Raw genomic sequence first — 19469 nt, 5'->3', positions numbered from 1 at the left:
ACATAGACGATAAATAAGAGTGGAGATAATGTACACCCTGATTTTGCAAACCATCTTCCTGTATTTCTTTCAATTCTGTTGACTTACAACTTAAACATGACTATGTACTGCTGTGTATTCAAGTTGAAGTCAAATATGTTAGAATATGGACCTAAGTGATATTATATTATATCCTCTCTTATATCCATAATCAACATCCAATGTCATCTACCAGTGGGGAAGTACTCTACTTATTCAGAAGTATAATCTAGCCATGTTAATTCTAGTAATTCAATACTAACTAATTCTAATTTGCTATCAAAAATCCACCCGCTTTTAACATCTGAAACTGCTCAGGTCTTCAGTCATCTCTTATAAATCTATCATATCAATATCTACTTAGTTTGAACGCACTGATTCTTCTGTAGACTCAAGCACAAAAATATTTAAAAAAAAGGGTTTGAAAACAATAAACAGAACCTGGAAACTCAGAAGATACTGAAGGAAAAATTAACTTTTTTTAGCTAGAGAGACATGTTCTCCACAGTAAGGGGGGGGGGTGATCAAAACACCATGTTGGACAATGAGAAGAAAGTTAAACAGACAATCAAGGAAAAGAAGTGCATCAAAAGCTCATGGCAAGTAAGTTAGCATGCACTCTGAGAAAAAAAGAGAAAAATCCCATTTTTAGGTTTAATGGAATAAATACAACACATATAAATAATTAAACATGCTATATTTCATCTCAGTCACAGGACACCCCGTTACTCCCACACCTAATCTTGTTGCATCATATTCTATCTTCCAAATCCCCGAAAATCTTTCACCTTCTCCCCAAAGAATTCACAGCTCGCCCTTGAAACCCAGGTTCACATAACTTTGTATTATCTGCAATTCTCCCACATCTTTCTATCTCCACTTTTCCAACACTCCCAGCCTTCCTTTCAGTCGTACTTCAGCAGTAATATATATATATATGAACCTCCGCAGCTCAGCTGGTATAGACAAAGCCCTTTTGTCAGAAAAATCTGGGTTCAATTTTCATTCAAGACATGAAGAGCCTTTATATGGTCTCTTTCGACCAAAGGCTGGTCTCATACGGAGGTAGGGTTTTTTTTTTTTCACCTGGAAACTGGTTTTTCGTCCCTCAGACAGGCAAACCAGCCTGTGAATACACACACAGATCTAGTCATAAAATACATACCTAATTCCTCATTAGGAGGGCTCAATCAATCCTAAGGGACGGTGGAGGAAAGGGTGGAGACCCACACAAATAAAATAAAAGTAATATATAAATGTTTTATCACTATATGCCTGATGATGCTCAAAAAGAAGACAACTGGGAATATCCTACAACGGTACGTTCAAAATTATTCCTTCCTTATATCTTTATCTGTGTCTTTAAAACATCAGTAATATCCTAAAAATTGAGCAAAAAAGCCAATGACATTATAAAAAAAGGGGTACTGCTAAAGCAAGATGGGCAAAATAGCAATAAAAATTAATGAAACATTTTAGTTACTGTTTTTAGTGAAGATGTCAAACTAAATATGGAAGTAGACAACAGAAGATGGAAAGCTAAAATATATGGTAGGGAGTCAAATGAGTCAATTTTATATAGCATAAAAGAGATAAATTACTAACAATATTTCAAGAATATGTGCCATTATAATGAAGTAAAATAAAAAGTAACAAAATTAATATAAAATATAATTTTATTAACATTTAAATACATGTTGTTTACATTCAGTAATGTGAAAAGTTGCAAAGCGGCATCAATATTTGTGTTTTTAGTTAGATTTTGAAGACATCAAAATGAGTTTTAAAGCTATGAAAAACGCAATATCGCTTTTGAAAAAATAGAAGCACACAGGATCTTATCTTCAGTCTTAGACAAATATCAGAGAAAACATTGGAATATGGAAAAGAACCACATGTTTTATAGATTTTGAAAAGGCCTTTGACTGAGTTCCAGACACTTAATATGGCAAATATTAAAGAAAAACAAGAAACAAGATAACTTAATAGCAGCCATACAAAGCCTCTACAAAAAGTAATAGAAATTATGTAAGAACCTGTAATAATAGATCAAAATAATTTGAAACAAATGTAGGAGTAAGGCAAGGCTCTATCCTCAGCCCTCTTCTTTTCATTATAATAATGGGTGAAATTTTAAAGGCATGCCAAACAAAAAAAAAATTCCGCCTAGGATACACGAAACTAAAAGAAACCAGGATTTCACATATGGCTTTTGCAGATGATGTAGTGATTCTAACAAATACAGCTGAAGATTTGCAGCACATCAACATTTGGTATGAAGAAACAAAGAAACGGAATATGACCATAAATAAACTAAAACAATGATCATATCTAGAAACCAACCAAAACACATAATAAAAATAGAGAACCATCAACTGGAACAAGTTCCTCCTTTAAATATTTGGGATCATATATACAAGAAGATGATAGACTAGACAGAAATTAACAACAGGATAACGGGGGGGGGGGGGGGGGAAACAAAGCAATTCTATGGAATGAAAGGCCCACTCCTAGATAAGAAAGAAGTTACCCAGAATACCAAAATGGCAGTATACCATTCAGTGTTTGTACCAATATTAACATACAGTTGCGAGTCCTGGTGTTTAACAACAGGAAACACAAATAAACTACAAACAATTGAAATGAAATAGCTTAGGAAAGTGGCACAAAAAAAACAAGATTAGACAGAATAAGAAAGCAAACTATAAGAGACAGCCTTCAAGTTGCACCTCTGAACCAATTCATAACATAAGCCCAAATGAGGTGGTTTTGGACATCTTAATTGAATGGAAGAATAGCAAAAACTGTATATGAAAGCCAGAAAATAGGAAAAAGAAACATAGGTAGGTCCAGGAAAGGTTGGCAAAAGGAAATTAAAGAGAAAAATTGGAAAAGAAGGGAATTAACTGGAAAGAAGCAAAAGAACAAGCCTTGGACAGGACAGCATGGAAATCTCATTGGCAAAATGTCGACGCTTAAAAACACAAGAGATCATAGATGAAGAAAATCTGCGAGATCCACTCTAATGTTTTCTTTTAATAAAAAATGCTGTTTGTTTCCCCCCCCCCCCCATTTGCAAAACAATGAATAGGATGGAATAGTAAGCTGAGAAGAATGTTAACTGGCTGGATCACAATCCTGGCCAAGATTCTAATCAAAGTGACCTTTAATGCTGTAAAAGCACTCCTCCTAACCACAGAATGAAGCAAAGAAATATTCATCATAACAAATCAGCAAATTGCTTATATAATGGTCCCCAATCAAAGTAAAGCTTGAATTTTGATAATTCTGGTCTACTCTGAACTGCATTAGCACATCTGCCACAGGATATCCCATTTCATAAGTGGGAGACTAGTCTCATTCAGCCTGTGCAGCATACCCAAATTGTCTACAACGGAGATGACTGTGTGTGCATGTACACTTCGTTCTGAGATGGACTGATGAAGCACAAACTCACAAAAGTAAATAGTTGGCTGCGATAACTCAATGAGCTTATGATACGTACATACCCTGTGTATTGTGTTGTTCTGAAATATTCATGCCTATGAACCACATGATTAGATAAATAAAGAAATGAAATTAAGTTTAGTATTATATTTTGCCATTAGATTAAATTACCTGTTCAATATCCATAGTCTCAGGTACTAACTGAAATGCCAGTTCTGCAAAATGATTATTGGCATCCTAAGAAAATGGAAAACAAATTAGAATACATATAAATATGTACAAGACTGCATAAGAAACATAGAATATGCATAAAAAACATTTGCACTATTAATTCTGCAACTTTTTTGTTCCCTATATGATACTACTCTTAATATTCTTTTAAGAAGCATTCACTATTGTAAATAACTTTCCTCCCATCCTTTATCTAGCCTTCCATTTCATTCCCCCCCCTCTCTCTCTGTGTGTGCGTGCACGTCATGCATGTGCATGCAATATTAAACAATAGTGAATGAAAGTTGAAACTGTTGGATTGATGATTTTCATTTCACTATTTTGGTTGCAATGAAACAGAATAATTTATAATTAAAGAAAAAGCCATGCAAAGAAAATTAAAAAGATAATAAAAGTCAGAGTGACTTTACATTTAAGTTGGAATTATTAATGAGAACAAGAAAATGAAATATGGTTTAATGAAGAATAGAAGAAGCAATGAGGAACTAGGTTTTCAAATAAACGGAGATGGAAATCTTATGACTATTGGAAGAGAAATTAATTGCAGCCTCATTTGGACTGTTTGGTGTTTAGGTGCAAGGACAGCAAAGGTCATACTGCACCAATACAAAGCTAAGAACAATGCACAAGGTAACGGTTAAAGATAAAAATTAAAAAATAGCATCATCTGTATAAGAAAACTGGTGGATAAATGGGTGTAGAAAAAAACAATGCATGGTTTTGTTTATGAAATGCATAGAAACAACCGGGTATGAAATAAGGTATTAGAAAAATCTAATATATACAATACATTTAGACTATATCCAATTATAAATATTAATGCTCTGTAAAAATTTAAACACAAAACAAATATCTGAAGAATCAGATAAAATCTGAGTGTATATGGGCTCAATTTGTACGTATTTGGTCTGATGTAACTCAATGCATTTGTTTTCACACCAGTTCAGCCTTGAAAATGCTAGACAGTGGCTAGTGAAACTTGTTGGCTCTTTGTATATATATTTTATCATTTATCTTCTGGTCTTTTAATAATAAAAGTTATTTATTGTATATGGGATCATTTATGAAGTGAGGACAGTTGATTAAAATGTGAGTGATGGTTAAGTCTGGTATCAGACATGTTATTGGACTTTGGGGAGCAAAAGAGATGGCAAATCAAGGTGGCAGGCTGGTTGATAAGGAAATGGATGAAATTTCCTTACTAGGAAATTTGATCAATCCTTACTGTCACTAGATGTCCCTACATTTTCACTAGTCACACTAGCTTTAGTTGTAACCCTTCTGGCCTGCACCTTAATTTTCATAGCCAACATCATGTTTACAGGGAGAGTCAAAATGATGCAAATGATTTTTGCTTATTTTTAAGAAGAAACAATTAGTGACAGGAAAATGCAATATGCAGTAATTGATAAAGAAAGTCAGAGTTTCAGATTACATATGTGCAAGAATGCGTTTTGATATCTAAGCTGGCCCACTTCTCTTTTTGTTTAGACATTATGGCCTGCAAAGAGGATGAAGTGTCCATGTCAAGAATGTGTTTCAGTGACAAAACCATTTCATTTGTCAGGAAAAATGAACCGATCCCTGAAAGTTCTGAAATCCCACATGCAGCTATATTGAACACTCAAGGAAAATCCAAAAGGTAAATGTAATTTGTGACCTGACAGAAAATAAAGTTTATGGACCTTTCATGTTTTTGGAAAAAAATGTAACTGGAATCGCATACTGTGACATGTTGGTGATATGGCTGTTGCTATAACTTCTGAACAGACCCCAATACTGTCTTTCAGCAAGATGAAGCACCTCCACATATTCATCATGTCATGTCCTTTTGAATATCCAACTTCCTGGCAGATAGACCAAATAGGTCCTACAGCCTGGCCTGCACAGTCACTAGATTTTTTTTTTATTCTGGAGGTATGTAAGGGACAAAGTTTATGTGCTGCCTTTGTCAAAAAACTTATGACAAAAGGCAGCACATAAACTAAAGGATCACATACACAAAGCTTTAGAAACAATTGATCTTCAGATGTTGGTTTCTGTGTGGCAAGAAGTCATGTATCATATTAACATGTGCCATGCAACATGTGGTGCACACAATGAACTTTTATAAATCAGGCACAAAAACATTTTCATGTACTATTTTACTATTTCAACTAATGCAAGTTCTGTATTGCTGTATTCAATCGTTTTTGTTCAGAAAATGTTCCTAATCACTCGCATCATTTTGACTCACCCTGTATTATTCCTTCCATATCTTATTCTTAAGAATTTAGTGCTTTATAAGACTGCACATCCATGCCACTCACACCCTCTTTATTCTTCAAACTCTGAAACACATTCTGATATTCATGTATTTTTTTAAACATTTCCCATGCACTGCCGATATCCTTCCATCAAGCAACCAGTACTATCAGATCGAACCTAGTATTCTCCTCAGTTCATCATAATTTCCTGCTTTGACGTTTAACATGTAACCATTTATACATGCAATATCCTTCCCACATCAAGACAACATGATCAGTCACCAACTGGAGCAGAATAGTCAATTTCATTTACTGAAATTGACTGACACACTGCTTAAGGAAGTTGTCAAGCAACAGCTCAATAAATTTGGTTTCATTCTTTTCATGAAATTTCACTGCTACCCAATCAATGTGTAAATAATTAAAGTCACTCATGATCATTAATTAGTACCCATTGTTTATTTGGTGATACATTTCACTAGCAGCTAAGTCTGTAGATCCACTAGGTCTGCAACAACACCTCACAATGTATTTGATCTTATTAGACTCCACCCCATACCAACTTTCAGATCTCTTTAAATCTAATGCTTCACTTATGCAGATATCTGTATCCATACTTAATAAGCCTGAACTGGACGAACACAGGATCATCTTTTCATCAAAATCATTATGCATCACATTTGTGGCAATGATATAGTTGCATAACTTGGCTCTTACATACAGATTCACAACATTCCTCTTATCATAATCTAGTTTCCCTGACACTCTCTATTAGATCTCGTACCAGTAAATTTTTTGTGACTCTTGATACCAAACACAAAGTGTAGGCTGTCCCTCTTATATAAATCCCTTCAAACTCATTCCACAACATCCAAGAACTCACAATGATTCTTTCTACACAGCCTACACCAAATAATTTGCTATCATAGCCCTAATTTTTAATTCCTTGTTATCATATCTAATAGTATACTGACCATTTTCACTTTCTCACTCTTCACCCTTGTTCTTACAGTAGTCCTTTCATATCCTTTTCATATACTATATCACCAGAATATTGTTTGTTAATGACTGTATTTTTTTAAGAAAGTTAGTGTAGACTAATATTAATTAAAATATTTTTAATTTAATTAATATTCCAATATTTTGGCAAAGTAAAATTGGCATCATCAGAGAACAAAATATAATAAGATAGATGCATGCAGGAACTACACTAAGTAATGAAGCATGGCAACTGAAAGTAGTCCTAAATAGTGCCCCCCCCCCCCCCACAGTGGGCTAAATTGAGTGTCCTTGACTGATGGGCTGAAGTACAGAGGATGAGAGCTTCTCAAATGGGGCAAACCAAATTGGTTAAGGTTAGGATAGTTTGTTAAGGCAGAAGCAGACTTAAGGAAGTCCTTGTTTTTGTATTTCCTGTGATGGAGCAAAATGGCTTTCTTCCAGCATATTCTGTGGCAGGTGTCCAAAGCATGGTCAGCAATTCCGATGTCAGTTGCACTGACTGATTGGCAACAGTTTACAACTACAAGAGACCAAATAAACATCTGGCAGGTCTAGGGACTGTGGCTAGTCTTTTGTGGAACAGATAAGGGATGCTAACTTTTTATATAGTCTGGAAGTGGTTGAAAGATTGTATTTTTTTAAGACTGTTAGTTTTTCATAGCCTTGGATATATATGGAATAGTGATAGCTTTAGTGCAGACTCTGTTCTGGAGAAGGTGTATGTGGGTTTGGGATGTTAATATTTTTTTGATACAGCAGGAATTGTAGCCATTGGGTAATAGTTTGTGAAGATGGTAAAGTTCAGTAGGCGGGCACTGTTATCTGGATCTATCTACTGTTTGTTCCTACCAGAACTACCATCTCTTTTTTCTGCTTTTCAATTAGATTCATTAAATTTTTGATGCACCTGGAAGTAGTAACACTCTCATCAACTGCATGTTTAATAATTTAATTCCATATTATACAATATCCTTCTTTTTACAGTCAATTTTACCTATATGCTCAAATTTATGGTAACTTTTAGTGAAGACAGCAAATTAAATTTACAAATAAAGAATGGAAGAAACAAAACTGGCATCATAGGGAGCCAGGTGAATAGAATTTATGTTGGATAAAAGAAAAATTAGCCAAAAAACTTAGCTAGCAACATATGAGGTGTTCAATAGATATGAAAAGTGAGTCAGAAATAAAATAGTTGTTCAAAGACAAGAGAGCGAGAGCACACAGAGTTGTGAAAAAAAATTAGGGTAACTAAAGTGGCATCAATGGTAGAATAATTTTTAAATGAAGATATTAAAAAGGCATTTCATACATTTTACATTCAAGATTATATAAGCAGTGCCAATCAAAAATGGTATGTCACTTAAACAGAATGGAAGCAGAAAAGCTGGCAAAAACACATGACTGACCATCAAGGAAAAGACCAAGACAACAACCAAGATCTAGGTGCACTTATGAAACAGAGTGCCTTAGAAGATCAAATTCAGATATGACCATATTGAAGACCCCTGTCAGATTGACAGATTGATTTTTATCAGGATAAAAATTTTTCAGAAGAAGCTAGAAATAATTCAAACTTAATCATATTGTACTATTATCGTCTGTGTACATTCTATAAGAGTACAACATCATGAATTTTATGATCTTCACAGTACCCATGAATTTTACTATAAACAGCAGTCTATATGCATTACTCGTTTAGTGAATTCAAGGAATTTGAACTGGATAAGGGTAATGGGTTTACAGTGATTCTACTGGACCTTGCCAAGGCAGGATACCACATGAAACTCTTAATCAGTAAACTGGAGCAGATAGGGATGGATATAGGATTGGTGAGATGGATAGGAGGGTGGTTGATGGGGATGGATATGAGGATGGTTGATGAGATATCAGAGTGGTTTATTCAGGAGTAAAGTCCAAAAGATGGCCTGTGACTAGTGGTGTGCCGCAGGGTTCTGTTCTTGGACCACTACCGTTTAATTTGTTCATTAACGATATAGGAAAGGATCAGAGAGGAACTGTGCATCTGTTTGCAGATGATGCAAAGTTAGATAGAGCAATAGTGAATGCTCAGAATGTCAAAATTTTGCAGGATGATATGGATAGTTTGGAGGACTGAGCTAGGGAAAATGGAGGTCAATTTAATGTAGCAAAGTGTAAGGTTATGCATTTTGGAGTGAAAAGATTGGCAGCAGTATATCACATGGTGGAACCGTACTCCAGGAGATTGATGAGGCCAGGGATTTGGGAGTGTTGGTGGATACGGAGTTGAAGTTTAGGGGACACATTGCAAAAGTGGCTAAATCAGCTCATCAAATCACTTGGTTACTGAAAAATACTTTAACAAGCAGAGACAAACAAGTTATTGTTCCTCTATATCGAGCCCTGATAAAAACCCATCTGGACTACTGTGCACAGATTTGGGTGCCAGGGTATCTTCTTGATGGGGAGGAGGTGGAGAGGATCCAGAGACGAGTGACCAAGATGGTGACAGGTCTGTAGAATGAACCTTATGAGAACAGATTGAAGATATGTGGGTTGCAAAAATTGGTTGATAGGCGGAAAAGGGGTGGTAGGATTGAGACATTCAAATTACTGAAGGGTTTCTATAAGATTAATCCAGAAGATATTTTTGAGAATAGGACTGGTAGTGGGAGGACTAGGGGCCATACATGGAAGATGGGCAAGAATGTGGTTAACAAGGGTGTTAGAGCTAGGTTTTTTACTTGGAGAGTGGTAAATGAGTGGAATAAGCTGGCAGAGTCTGTTGTGGGTGCTATGTCCGTGAATGAGTTCAAGGCGAGGTATGATAGATACTGTGTGAATGTTGAATAGTTGTTCTTGACATGATTTTAGGGCCTCCCTCAATGAGTCTGTCGACTCCTTGGAGTTGCCCGAAATAATAATAATAAATCTTGAAATTTCACATTCCCCTACTGACAAAAGAAAAGCTACTATTAGAATAACTGCAAAGCTTATTCGTTAACTAAACAAAAGGGCCTTACCTCATTCTGAAATTGCACCTGGTTATCTTGTAATATATAACCAAAAAGTTCATCAAATAAGTTCTGTAAGGGAAAAAAAGTAAATTTAATATCAATTTGTGCAAAAAACTATAAAATTATCAATTTAGAAAAAAAAATTGCTTATCTGATAATAGAATTTATAGTATTTTTTTTTTAAATTAAAGGGATATTAAATCCCACATTATATCAAAGCTGAATAAGAAACTCAAAGATCGGAATCAGAGTTTCATGCCGAATGTAATAAACTATAAAGTTTCGGCGGATTGTAACGTAAGCTAAAGCACATAGTTCAACACTAGGGCAACTCGTAGCAAAGGTGGGGAAAAGTTCTGATCACTATTCTTAGTATTTCCCATAATGTAAAACACATCTCCTAGGAGATGTATGATGTTATACATTATGGTGGAAGGTCACTACCCAGACGGTTTCAACCTTTATTGATGTCTCATCAGTGAGTAGGTAGACCTATATAATACCGAGGTCACAGTGAAAAGAACTTAAATACTTTGCTATACGAGTTGTCAAAAAAGGTGCACCCATAAATTACTTAAATAAAGAGCCAATAGGCTTCACTTCGGCAATGTAACATTATTTAAATTAAGGGGATATTAAATCCCACATTATTTCAAAGCCAAATAAGAAACTCAAAGATCGGAATCAAAGAGTTTCATGCCGAATATAGTAAACTATAAAGTTTCGGCAGATTGTAGTGTAAGCTAAAGCACATAGTTCAACACTAGGGCAACTCAGTAGCAAAGCCTAGTGTTGAACTATGTGCTTTAGCTTACGCTACAATCTCCCAAAACTTTATAGTTTACTTATTCGGCATGAAACTCTTTGATTCCGATCTTTGAGTTTCTTATTCGGCTTTGAAATAATGTGGGATTTAATATCCCCTTAATTTAAATAATGTTACATTGCCAAAGTGAAGCCTATTGGCTCTTTATTTAAGAAAAGAATTTATAGTTAAGTTTAACAAATACAGTTCAGAATAACACCAAGTTATTACTCCTAAGATTAATGCAAATATAAAAAAAAAAAGGGTGGTGGGTGGGCAATATTACTATTATTATACAGGCTTCTCCATGGAACCATACAATTCATTGCAGAAGACCCATTATTTGCAATACCTATCATACCTCTCAAAGCACTTACAACCACCACCACTGGCAACCCATTCCAACCATTCACCACCCTCAAGCAAAACATCTGCTTCTAACAGTCTTCTTAAACAGACTGGTACACAATTTCGATGAGTGACCCCTTGTTCTATTCCTTCCTACCTGCCATGTACTGAAACGTCTTCAGCGTCAATCATATAAAACCTATTTAATAACTAATATGCTTCCATTATGTCTTCTCTTTTGGATATCAACTAGATTTTTAAGCAGACTTTCAAATCTATTTTCACATGGAACATTACAAATTACTATTATTATACAGTCTGAAAGGTCTTCAGACTGTATTATTATACAGTCTGAAAAGTATACTGAAAAGTCTTCGGCGTCAATCATATAAAACCTATTCAATAACTCATATGCTTCCAGGGACAAATGCTGGTCTTGAAATTCACTCTTGCTCTTGTTATCATTCAGGGAGTGAGAGGTGCGATTGAAGTCTGATTAGCGGAATAATGAATTACTGACATTGAAAACTACATACAGGTCACCCTCATATAACGCGGTTTCGATATAAGATGGTCTACAAACTGTAGTAACCCTTTATCTTTTCATATATTTTTCCTCATATTATTCCTCTTCGCAATTGTCCTCATAGTTGAAATTCTGCATAATTACTCAAACTGCATTCAATGTGCAAATTTGCCAATGCATGCCATCTGCATTCATGCTTATATGCCCCCCTCCCATCATCCAATTATACATTTTTCTTCAGTTCTTCTATCATTAGCAACTTCCCTACTGTAATCTCTGACGATACTTATCTTTTCATTACTAGACATTATTCAAGGACGAGTGCCATAATACTGAAAAAATAACTAAATGGAGGTGTGCTACTTCATAAGAGACTTCTACAATAAAAGATTAAAAATGCATAAGATATATTCAAATTGAATTTTGCTACTAGGCAATTTTAAACAGCCAGTTTTAAGTTTTATGTGATCTCTTGAACAAGCTGTTACAGCACAATGAAATGATCCAGCAATAAAACTGATCTGAAATTACTTTCTTTAATAATAGATAAACAGGTTTTAGTTCGTATGTATTTTTATTTATACCAGATGCATTTCCTCAACATATTTCACTATCTATATCGCTAACAGCATCTTCAGGAGGTTGCTTAACATAAGTAAAAAATTGACGTAAACTCCTCAAAGCATCTTTCTCTAAAAGGTAAAGAAACTTTTATTTTCTGATAAACCATCATATGATAATCCAAAAATTAATTACAAAAGGCATGGTATCTGTACCACACGTTGGCAATGCATCGAGAAAAATAGATAAAATATTAAAGGCAGTCTTGAAGTCAACAACACCTTACGAAACTTTCTATACACCCCTAAAGACAGAGTTCATTTAATAAACATCTGGGTGTACAAGATTCTGTGTTCTTGTGGAAAGATGTATGTAGGTCAAACTGGGAAAAGTTTTGAAATCTCCAACAAACAGGCAATGTTGAAAACAAAAGTGAAGAAAAATGTGGACTCATAACATACATCCACAAAGAACATCACATGATAATTTGGCAGCATTCCCAAAACTTACTTAGAGAATTACTTCAAAAGGTTGTTCAAGAAGTCCTCCAAGGTGATTCACCCAAAAGGCACCCTAGATAGAAACCAAGGAATGATCCTTCATAACATTTGGAAGACCTTAATTACTATTTGTAACATGGAAGTCGTCTACCCCAGCAATCACTAGAGTTTACACAACAATGTACAGAATGCATGCAACAAGCCTAATGATACTCGTGATTAAACTATCATTCCAGTCTTTTCAATTTATAGGAATATTAGCAGCTATTGGAAAACATTTTTTTTTTGTCTTTTTTTTTTTTACTAATGTTATAACTTAAGCAACCGCCTGAAAATGCTCTTAGCCATATAGACAGAGAAACAGAGGAAATACATCCCGTATAAATAAAAGTATACACACAAGTTAAAACCTGGTTATCTGTTATTCAAGCAAATTTACTCTTAGTGAATCACATACAAATTACTCCATTTAATTTATGAGATCAGCAGTTCAGGTAACAGACTAATCTTCATAACTGTTCTATTTTCATAACTTAAACAAATCTAAAAATATGACATCATCACAAGATATGAAACTAAGGTTTCACTGTATTTTTTGAATGTCTAATACAGGGTTTCTGAAAAGATGCTTCAATTTTCATTATATTTGCAAAAAAAGAGAAGTGTGTAGCCAGTCAAGGAAACCAAAACTAGATGCTGGGACTGTGAGTGCAAGATAGTAGAAATGGTGTGAGATAATGGACAAAAGAAGGCAAAGATAGTGATGTAGGGGATGGACTCAAAGGACTCCAGTGATGAGGTATGGAATTGTGGAAAGGAAAGGGAAACCAGGGGAAGGCTGCTGTGCTTATACACCAATGGAAGGAGTATTAGGAATAAGAGTGCAGAGTTTGTGGCCTTGATACACTCAGTCCACAAATCATTGGTGTCAGTGAGACGTGGCTATTGGAGAATGATGTATTCATGGGAGCAAGATGTAATAGTCATAGCATTTTTTGAAAAGACAGAAAAGATAAGAAATGAGGTATTAGTAATATCAGAAGAGCTGTATCCTTTGAATGTGAGCTTTAAATAAAGAAATAATGATAATGGCTTTGAGGACATTTGACATACAAGATTCAAGTTAACACAAATTTTAGATATTAAGTATGATGTTACTACAGGTCAGGTATTGGAGAGGGAGATGATTCTGAAATGTTCAGACAAATGAGACCGAGCAAGAGGAAGGTGATAACTGGTAACAAGACTATGGAAGCATTGATTGAAAGCCGGAAATATGCACAAGATCAAATCCCTTCACCAACTTAAGGATAATTATCTCATGCAGCAGCATATTGAAGCAATGTGGGACTTGAATGTCATTTAATAATACTGTCTCATACGATGAAAACAAAGGGAAAAGAAATGCAATATTACAGGAATTTGAAAAAGAGCTGGCAGTACCCTTACAACTTGGTTGTGAAGTCTGGCATCTGTCAGGGGAAACCTACTATGCTTATAGATGGAAAGAAGGGAAAATAGTACCAATGCATGATGAAGAATGCAAGTCAATAGTGTCAAACTATAGGCCAGTGTGTAGTCATGATGTATATCAGCTGTAGTCATGCAAGTGTTAGAGGCTAAAGAACCTGGATTAAAGAGAATGGAAACACTTTGCGAGAGAGCAGCACAAGTGTGTGTTAAAGAGACATCACACTTCAGTAACTTAGATATATTTTATGATAGGGTGATTAGTGTAATGAACAGAGATGTTAATACCATGATTAACTACTGTAAAAACTGAGTAGGATGGGGATAGATATTCATTTGCTAGCTTACTAACAGGGATGGTCAACTGATAGGAGCCAGTGAGCTGCATATAGAGATGTAGTGTCTTGAAAAGGGCAGGTGATGAGTGGGATACCACAGTGTTCTATTCTGGGAACAATGTTGTTTAACTTGTATATCAATGATATAGTTCGCATTGTGAAAGGAGATATTGAGTAACTTACTGATGATGATGCTAAATCAGGAAGAGCAATGTTAGGAAGTTTAGATGTTATCTTACTGTGGGGAGCTTTGTTGCCAACCTTGCAAGAAGGTTTGAATAGGTTGGCACCAAAGCTCCCCACCCACCACGGAGCCGCACATGAATGTTCACTGACCAGCAAGCAATGACTGTACTTGGGAGTAAACTGCAGGGCTACCCAGGGTGCTATAGCACCACACCACAGCAAACCCTGGATCCCAATCCCCAGACTATGGGTGAGACTTACTGCAAGACTGCTGACCCTTACAGGTAAGCCCACTAGTTTATTGATCCTGGCCAAGCCATTCAGGACCACCTGTCTTACTGAAGCAGAGGCCAAAGTAGTGCAAGAGTACCAGGGTTCCATTTCCAGATGTCCATGGGTTGCACTGCATGGCAAACATTGTGGCAGCGCATTGGATCGTGGTAACTGTAGTCAGGGAAGAAAAAAATTGTAAACACAAGTAGAGCAAAGAATACAGGAAACAAAACAACAACAACAAAAAAAAAAAAAAAAGGCCAGGGCTATCACTGGAAGGCCCTCCACCACAAACAGGTGCCTCATGGGGAGAGAGAGATCTTGGTGGATCTATCTGTGGGGGGGGGAGGGGGGAGGGGGGGTCTAACTAATACATATGGCTCATCTAAACCAACATCACAGTTTCCAATTCACCTTAGAATAAGGTGAATTGTATACTGGGATCATCCAAGCCATGTGGCCAAATTTAGAACAGGTCATCTACACTGTGTAGCCAAACAGTAGGTCTGTGTGGGATAGAGTTTAGGGATTTCTCTTCAAAGGTCTCCACTGAGTAGTCACCATGAAGGAGAAAGCAGAATTTTGTTTATAGAATAACAGTAATTGTTCATAGAATTTTCCTAGCCATATGAAACAGCCTAGATTTATATTTAACTGAAATGAGGCCAAGGTAACCAGGAAACAATCTAACTTGAATAAGGTCCACGATGTCTTCAAATGGATAATTTATGAAAAGAGAAGAGATGTCAAAACTGACAGTATACTGAACTTCAAGTTATTGGAGATTATTTTTGTGTGAAGAGATGTTGCAAGTATACCAGGAGAGCAAGCACTTCAGGTAATTTGTAAGTTAGAATTAACCATCCACAATTGGGCATAATGGCACAATCTGAGGAGGAGTTCTGGAACTCTATCAGTTTATTGGTGTAATTTTTACAGGCCACAGAGAACCTTCTTAAGGAGGCCTGTGAAGGATTTTGATTTTCATGCCAGTAGGATCAAAGTCCAAGATTAGGTGCTTTAAGTAGAGAGGTTAGTTTAAGGATGCAATTATGGTGGTTTAGAACTACAGTGGTTCTCCCTTTATCTGTTTTAATAAGTTACCATTCTTTTCTTTCTCTTCATTTCTATTAATCACTCGAAAGGTTGCTTTTTTGGCAGTTCTGTGTTAAAACATTTGCTATATCCAGTCCGATAGTGTTTGGAATATGGGCAAAGGCTATGGATCCCTCATTTAATCTAGATCATAATTTCCTCTGTTGGTATTTTTCTAAATGTATAATTGTGGTGGTGACCAAATGCACTAATAGCCTCTGAATGAGGGTAAAGGATGAAAATATCTTGTGATATTTTCCTGGGGCTGGAAGCCGAGTTTCTTATGGACTGGCAAATTTATCAGGGTGCAACTTTTCATTTTCTGTAATTATTTATATCACAGTGAGCTCCTCTTTTTCTAGCACAAATACAAAAAATCTCAAGTGTGCAGAGACTTTTTCTATAATTTGCCATTGCATTAGAAACTATCAAAATCTCAACAGATATGGACACATGCCCCCCAAATGTAGAACCACTAATGCTTAGAACATCAGCCTAACAGCCAAGAACACACAATCCAGCAAAGTAGGCGACACTATTTAGGACTTGAGAAATTATTAATTTAACTCCTTTAGAAATAGGGCAATATCACCGTTTGATGTTGCCCTACTTATTTCTTCCACTATCCAGTGTAGTGCCTGCATGCCCATCAGTTTTTTCATCGTTCCCTAATGAGGGAAATTTGATTTTGCCGAAATTGGAGTATTACAACACACACAATAAATAAATATATATATATATACACCCATGCAAATTGCCAATGGTGGCAATGATATTTTGTATGCAGCATGTGAAGGAAAAAACTGATATTGTCTGTCATATATACACAAACAGTTATTGATTATTCAATGGCACAGAAAAAAATCTACAAATTACTTAAACTGCAAAGCCAAACGAATCGGCCTGCAAATGAGAGAAGAACCAATTTTAACTACATACTGGTCTTGTAATTTTTTCCAATGTCAGTGGAAATTAAAGGGAATGAGCAGTATGCGATAACATGCTTAATTTGAATATTCAGACAAAGTCAATCGGGCTGGTTGGCTCAAGCAACTGAGCCAAACCCATGCATTTCGATAATTTTCAAGCAGACATGCTTGAGAGTCATCAGGTTATTTTTGAAGCTTCTTCATCAAGTAACACTTCTTGAAGTAAATGCCAAAAAGAAAACAAAAACAACTGCAGACAAAACACTGCATCTCAGTAATAATCAATTCCCTAGTGCTAACAAAAATGACTGAATGACTGTCTTTCAATCCTTTTGAATAAATTATTTCAAACATATCACATAATTCATTTTAATGAATGCATATTCAGTACTTATAATCTTCTTCTCTCTTCCATCATCTTTGTGGATGATGATGATGAGGCCGAATTAACTCTTTCCACTTCTGTCTGTCCCGGGGGGAGTCCAAACAATTCTGTCCAGTTTGGTGTCACTTGTTGCGATTTGGTTTTCAGGTCCTCTTTTATTTTGTCTATCCATCTAATTCGGGGCCGTCCTTTGGATCTTTTACCTTCCATCGCTGTATTCAGGGCTTTAGATGGTAGTCTTTCTGTTCCCATTCTGGTCACAATCCCAAACCACCACAGTCTTCTTTCTTGGATTTTGTCTATTATTGTTATTTCTTGTTTAAGTCGTTTCCTTATGTCTTCGTTTCTTAGTCAATCCAGCAGAGATACTCAAAGTAATCTTCTTAGCCAACCCATTTCAGTAACTAATAATTTTTCTCTTCAGTCTTTTTGAGATTCCAGCATTCACTTCCATAGAGGAGTAATGGGAAGACCATTGTTTCATAAATTCTTACTTTTGTTACTTGTTTGATGTCTCTTGACTTCCATATTTTATTAAGTCGTCCAAAAGTTTGGGATGCTTGACTGATTCGTCTGTTTATATCTTTTATAATTTCCCCCATTGTACTCAATAACTCCTCCAAGGTAGGTGAAGTTTTCTACCTACTCTAGATTCTTACAATCAATTTCAATTTTCAGGTTGGTGCTTCTTTTTCCTATTTGCATAATTTTTGTTTTGTCTATATTTATGTTTAATCCAGATTTTATACATTCCTCCTTTATTTTATCAGAAATTCGCTGTAGATTTTCTTCTGTGCTTGCAAGTAATGCAATGTCATCTGCAAATTTTAAATTTGTCACATTTTCTCCATATATTTTGATTCTGGAGTCTTCATTGTTTAAGGCCTTATTGGTTGCTTCTTCCAGTGTAAGACTGAACAGGTCTGGTGACAGATTGTATTCCTGTCTTACTCTGCTCCCTGTGTGAACCAGTTGGTTAAGGTGTCCTCCATTCGTACTTTCAGATTTCTCATACAGATTCTTTATTATTCTTATGGTTTTGTTGGGAATTCCAAATTCTTCCATAGTTTTCTTCTATGGATTGAATCAAATACTTGACGAAAGTCTATGAAATTTATGTAGCAACTTTGATTGTACTCTAGTGTTCTTTTCTATTACCTGTCTTAAGGTTAATAGTTGATCAATTGTGCTTCGCCCTGGTCTGAAACCTGCTTGTTCTTCTCATAGTGCCAGTTCTATATATGGTTTAATTTGTATTTGTTTTTGGAGTACTTTCGTAAAAACCTTACTTGGAATACTGAGGAGGCTAATGCCTCTGTAATTATTGCATTCTGCTTTATCTCCTTTTTTTTTTTTTTTGTATATAGAAGTTATGACTGATTTGGTCCAATCAGTAGGCACTGCTTCATTTTTGTAGATCCTTTCAAATAATGTTTTTAATGGTTCCAAAAGTTGTTCCTTTCCCGTTTTTAAGAATTCTACATGTATTTGATCAATGCCAGGTGCTTTCCTAGTTTTGAGTTTTTCTATGCTGTGTGCTATTATTTCTTTGGTAAAGATATTTGTTTCTTCTTCCATTTCAGTGGCTGGAATCATAATATCCTAGGAGCTGTTTTTATTATATAAATCTTTGAAGTATTCTTCCCATCTGGCCATTCTTTTTGTTTTACTTTCAATTAGTTGTCCCTCTTGGTTTTTGATCATTATAATTTTTGTTGTCCATGTCTTACTAATTTGTCTATATAATCCGTGAAGGTTATTTTCTTTTGATAGCTTTTCTGCCATTTTGCATTTTTCTTCTAACCAGTTATTCTTGTCTCTTTTAACTAGTTTTCTAATTTCTCTGGTTAATCTATTATATTCATTTCTGTTATAGTTTTGTTTTAGTTTCATGCTTTTCCTTTGATCGCTTAAACTTTTTACTTCATTTGAGATCTGATCCTTTTTACTTTCTCTTTCTGCGTAAACTATTGTTTTTTCTGCCAAATTTAATATTATTTCCTTTAATTTGCACCAATGTTCTTCGATGTTTATATTCTGTTTTGGTAGTTCCTTCAGGTTTTTATCTAGTTCTAGTTGATATTTTCTTAGAATAATACATTCAGTCTCC

General features: G+C 35.4%; 1 protein-coding gene across 4 annotated transcripts in view; it reads right to left on the bottom strand.

Moving 5' to 3' along the window:
* LOC150107261 (uncharacterized) overlaps nucleotides 1–19469 on the bottom strand; it is a 149079-nt gene that overhangs the window by 119703 nt on the left and 9907 nt on the right. For all 4 annotated transcript variants that reach the window (XM_090391109.1, XM_090391110.1, XM_090391111.1 and 1 more), the window contains exons 2-3: nucleotides 9950–10012; nucleotides 3637–3702 (exon numbers count right to left, since the gene is read on the bottom strand). In XM_090391109.1, coding sequence (XP_090247235.1) covers nucleotides 3637–3702; nucleotides 9950–10012 — 129 coding nt within the window. The remainder of the gene's footprint in view (nucleotides 1–3636; nucleotides 3703–9949; nucleotides 10013–19469) is intronic.

The sequence above is a fragment of the Typopeltis vanoorti genome, chromosome 4, assembly GCF_054136105.1.
Source record: "Typopeltis vanoorti isolate ZY-2024b chromosome 4, IOZ_Tvanoo_1.0, whole genome shotgun sequence".
In the NCBI taxonomy this organism is placed as follows: Eukaryota; Metazoa; Arthropoda; class Arachnida; order Uropygi; family Thelyphonidae; genus Typopeltis; species Typopeltis vanoorti.
Note: the sequence above shows the minus strand (reverse complement) of the source record. Positions and strands in the feature narration are given on the sequence as shown.